The following is a 4,985-nucleotide window of genomic DNA, read 5'->3' on the forward strand; positions in this document are numbered from 1 at the left end:
CTCTCTCTCTCTCTCTCTCTCTCAGCTACTTGCTTGATATCAAAGAATGAGTCTGTTCTTCTCTTTTGTTTCCTTGAAATTAAATTTGCGTTCTTACACAAATTATGTACACAAGAAAACAAAACATAACAATTATCTATCAAAGGTAAAGCTCACTTCTGAAATGATTTTAAACAACAAGAAAAATTTTTTAATATAAGTGTAACTAGGCCCCAATTTACACAATTTAGGAGGCTGAACTCGGGTCTTCTGAGTGCAACAGCAAAGCATCTAAATGGTATATCATAGATACCAGTTTAAAACATAAAGATTCAAGAAATATTAACCCTTCCAGCCCCTGCCATTTTTCTGCATTCCCTAACCCCAGTCCCAGCCAATACAGCAGTATTTCATAAAAAGGGGCATGCATTCTAAAAAGTGATGTAGTATCTTTGTAATGAGGTTTAGATAATAACATATAACAAAGTTTAAAGGTAAATCAACAAATATTCTGAAAATTAAAGTTTAATCAGGTTTTCTCATTTTGAAAAAAGGAGCAAATTCAGTTTCCCTCAAAATTGAGAATATAATAATGCTATTGGGATGGTTGGAGGTACAAGCACTGCTGAAAATATACACGCACACGGCTGAAAGGGTTAATATAATTTCCAAATTCACTCACTAATTCATCCAGCCTTTTTAAAACTATTAAAACAAAATAGAACTCTAAGAAACAAGCACTAACCAGAAGTACGGCCTGAGACATTTGTGAGTAGAACAACCTCTCAAATTCTGGTTTATAATGTGGCTGAAAAAGAGAATGTATGTCAACTTTCTAACATTACATTATCACTTGAAAATAACAATATGTCTCCAGTACTACACCAATGAAAAAACATGATTGCAACAGGCAAAGTCAGCACCTCACAATAACACTTTAACTTAAACGTAAAGAACAGGAAAAGGCGGGTGGAGGGGGGAGAGGAAGGAAGGACCAAAAGATAAGCACGATACATTAACACTTTCCACCCACGCAACACGCAGAGCGCGCAGCATTTATCCCCACGGACCAGGATACAGGTGCATTACATGCTATATCACACTGGCGCCGATCGGCTTCCCGTGGGAAAAAGGGACGGCTTCTTACCGTCGCCAATTAGCGTCCCGTGGGGGCAAATCGTTAAGTACAAGAAACTGCACTTCAAAATTTCATGAAAATGAAAAGGAAATAAAGCTACAAAAGGTCAGAATTTCTAGAGTCAATTTTCTTAATGTATTGTATAATAATAATAATAGATTGCATTTATATAGCGCTCTATCCCATACTAGAAAAGGCTCTGAGCGCTTTACACCAATCACATAATCATTCACACATGAAAAAATATTTCACAGAAGCAAGAAAAACCAGTTTAACCACATAAAGAAGAAATTTCCCAACCATACATTAACTATACACGAAAGGACAGTGGGGAAAAAAAAATGTCATATTATATATGTACATGGTATCATGTATATTTTAAAAATCAGAACTTACTAACACACTATAACTAACAATTGAACAAATGAATCTTGAGCAATCGTATAACACCTGTTCTCTTTTGGACATTAACTCGTCTTAAACCAAAATAAAACCAAAAAAAGTCTTGTTCCAACCTTTCTGTTCAGTAAAACTGAAGCTTTCACAACTTTGTCAAAAATCTCAGAAGCTGACAAACCACCTGGCAAAGGTGTCAGTTCTGAAGGATCATAGCCAGGATATTGGTGAAGCTGAAAAAATCAGATGACATTTGTTTATATTGTTAATGATGCTTGCAAACTGGTTCCCATACTAATCTGTCTTATACTAACCGATCAGAGAGGTAAGTAGATTAGTTTGTGGGGATCATTCTTTCCTCCTGCATTTTTCAAAATGAAAAAGAGAAAGTGAAGTAACTAATATTAAATTTACTGAACTTCAAAAACATTGTAAGGGTGAAAAAGTTTTAATATCATAATTGTATTTCACATAAACTTTGATAGGAAGCAAAAACTGGCCATATACAAAACATATGAAGATTCTAAAGAGAAGCTTGTCATTGATTAAAAGACCTCATGACAGTAAAAACACTATAGAAAAGACAGGCATGTGGCAAAAATACTCACCCGACTGCCTGACAAATTTTTTTACTTCGTTTTAAAATATTTTTTTGAAAAACTGTGGAAACTCAAGATAAAGACAGAAGCAAACGGATTTCTTACCTGAAACCCTTATCATTTAACTGAATATTCACCAAATCACCCCCCAAAAAAAACACTCTAACATCAAGTGCAATTTTTTTGTTAGGATATAAAAAAACATGTTTGATCTACCCCAAAAAAATGGACAAGAATTTATTTTGATAAGCTAAGAAAAACTGATCAAATTGTCTCTTTTCACTTTCACATAGCCCCTCCAAAAAGAAATAATCAACATTTCCAGTCAGATATGCTCAGTGCCATGTATACTGACTGTTGCGGAAGCTGACGGCTACAAATGGCCGGTGTAGTCTAATGAACTAAACTTCTATTTCTCTCACCTCAACAAACTTGGGTTTGCTCCCATCACCTTTCTTTGCAACCTGAAAAATCATATTAAAGAAAGTTTCTTTGGGTCTGTTCGGATTTATGAGTAATTTCAGTCTTCATAAGTAATGAGAAGGAAAGGTCACAATTCCTCTGAAATAAAGCATTTAATGAACTAAACATAATCGTCTGTACATACTAAATATACAAATAGAATACAGGATTGTACTTTCAATGTTTAACCATTCGGGGGGGGGGGGGGGGGGGGTGTTGAATGTGAGTGCATTGTGTGTATGTTGGGAGGGGGGGGGTTGATTAAAAAATGCATGACAATTTCATAAGTTTTTATTTTTATCTCAATTAACTCTTATCCTGCGTCTGTGCCCAGATGTGTATCTTATCAGCAACCGATTACGTCGGACGTGCCGGGCAGGCCGCCGGGGTCACTCAGTGTGTACTGTTGGTGTACAGCGCGCGCGCCGGGAAACGTGTGTTTTCGCCATGAATACCGCGGGAGTGTGTTAACCGATGATGAAAATAACGCTCTATCCTTCATAGCTTTCTATTTATAAAGTGTTACAAACACATGAATAACCCCCTCTCACAAGCTGATAAGACATTACGAGTAGTTACGCCCATTCAAATAACCTTTCTGGACGCTCTTGTTGTTATGAATGACCTGAGGTTCGAAAGGGGATAATTTATGTCAATTTCCGAATGTTTTACACTCAAATTGTTTTTTGTACCTGCACAATGGTATTCAAAACTATCAAACAAGCTTATTTTTTATCTAGTAGTATCATTTCATACAAAATCAAGCTCATTTGAAAGATTTTGTATAGAAAAATAGAAGTCTTGTTTCTTGACTATCCTTTCGAGCTCCTCATGTCTAAGTGGGTCAATTTCTTCTATAATTTCATTGGACGAACATCTAGAGCTACCAACTTGGCATGTTTTGAATGAGACGTATGCCTCGATTACGAACCAACGCAGGCGATTCTAGAAAAAGGCCACAAACGCACACAAACTCAAGCAGACTGACGCCCACACACTTGACCTGCGTGAATGGGGATCCGACTCAGGACCCGAATGACACGTAAGAGGATGCGCGCTGCGCGTGCGCTGAGCCAGGAGCTACACTGATTCGGGACCACAACGTAGGCGAGGTGCCGAAATAGGCTTATCGGGCTACATAAACCCGGCTCCCGCAGGATGAGGGTTAACAGATGAATAGAAAATGTATATAAAAGAAAAAAATTATCATTCTATTAGCGCAAAATATAAAGATTAACAAAAACAACAAAATCATTGAAAAGTTTGTAAAGACTTACAGGAGCTTTAGCTTTCTTTGGCTTCATACTGATTTTGGAAATGTTCTTGACTCTTGTACTCAAATTAGGCACAAAAGCTGTAAGAAAAAACAATCAGATATCAGAATTTACACATTAATGAGTGGGATTTCTTCAGAAAACAGAAACTTACTACCAGAAAAAAAATGTCTTTTCTTTTTACTTTAAATCAGTATGACTCTTATCCTGTGACATTTGCTATGAGGCACTTTACTCTTTGTGGCAAATGAAGTCATTTTATAACATGCGCGCATTTCTTTTCATAACTGTTACTAGTTAGCCTTCTAAAGAAAAGGATGGTCTGTTCCAAGACTTCTTCAACTTGTTATGAAAAACTCTTTAAAAGAAAGGAAATGGCAGCTGCTGAATACCTCTTAATTGGCTTTACACTTAGAATGAAATTCTAAACTGGACAAGTTAATGAAGACTTTTTTCAATCTAAAGCACAATTCTATTCTTTTAATCCTCAAAGTCTCAGCATATTTCATTGATAGCAGTTGAATACACCATTTACTCATTGCAAATGTGTAATTAAATTGTCGCATCTAAAACAATATTCTGAATAGTTAAGCCAAAGAATTTTTTCAATCCTTTCATGATGGTTCAAAGACCAAAACACTTACTTGATTTCAGCGTGTACACACCAGCAAACTTGCATACTTCTTTCGTTTCTTTCTCTGTTTGTGACAAACACAAAAAAAAACAACAGGTAAAGATCATTAATTAATTTTTCTTTCCCTCTTATGAACTCCTTCTCTACTTCCATTCAATGCGCTTTCTTTTATCTTTTGTTTCTATTTCTCCATTTGTGAGCTCCGTGTTTCTATTTTAAATTGTTTTCCTATCATCTTTGTCTACGAGTCTGTTTAACAAACTGTCCGTCCAATTCTCAATTTCCCTCTCTTTTTCTTCAGAGTCTTTTTGTCTGCAGCTTACATACATACACACACACACATACAAACACACACACAACACACACAACACACACATAGACACATATACACAAACATACACACAATACGTACGTACGTACGTACGTACATACATACGTACATACATACGTACATACGTACGTACATACATACGTACATACATACATACATACATACATACACA

At 36.0% G+C, this 4,985-nt stretch overlaps 1 protein-coding gene across 1 annotated transcript in view; it reads right to left on the reverse strand.

The window, feature by feature from the left end:
• Window positions 1-4,985, reverse strand: part of LOC101856892 (protein FAM227A) — a 25,900-nt gene that overhangs the window by 12,122 nt on the left and 8,793 nt on the right. Inside the window, exons 3-7 of the mRNA XM_005098088.3 lie at window positions 4,493-4,546; window positions 3,852-3,928; window positions 2,535-2,576; window positions 1,633-1,746; window positions 725-787 (exon numbers count right to left, since the gene is read on the reverse strand). Coding sequence (XP_005098145.2) covers window positions 725-787; window positions 1,633-1,746; window positions 2,535-2,576; window positions 3,852-3,928; window positions 4,493-4,546 — 350 coding nt within the window. The remainder of the gene's footprint in view (window positions 1-724; window positions 788-1,632; window positions 1,747-2,534; window positions 2,577-3,851; window positions 3,929-4,492; window positions 4,547-4,985) is intronic.

The sequence above is a fragment of the Aplysia californica genome, unplaced genomic scaffold (assembly GCF_000002075.1).
Source record: "Aplysia californica isolate F4 #8 unplaced genomic scaffold, AplCal3.0 scaffold00172, whole genome shotgun sequence".
NCBI lineage: Eukaryota > Metazoa > Mollusca > Gastropoda > Aplysiida > Aplysiidae > Aplysia > Aplysia californica.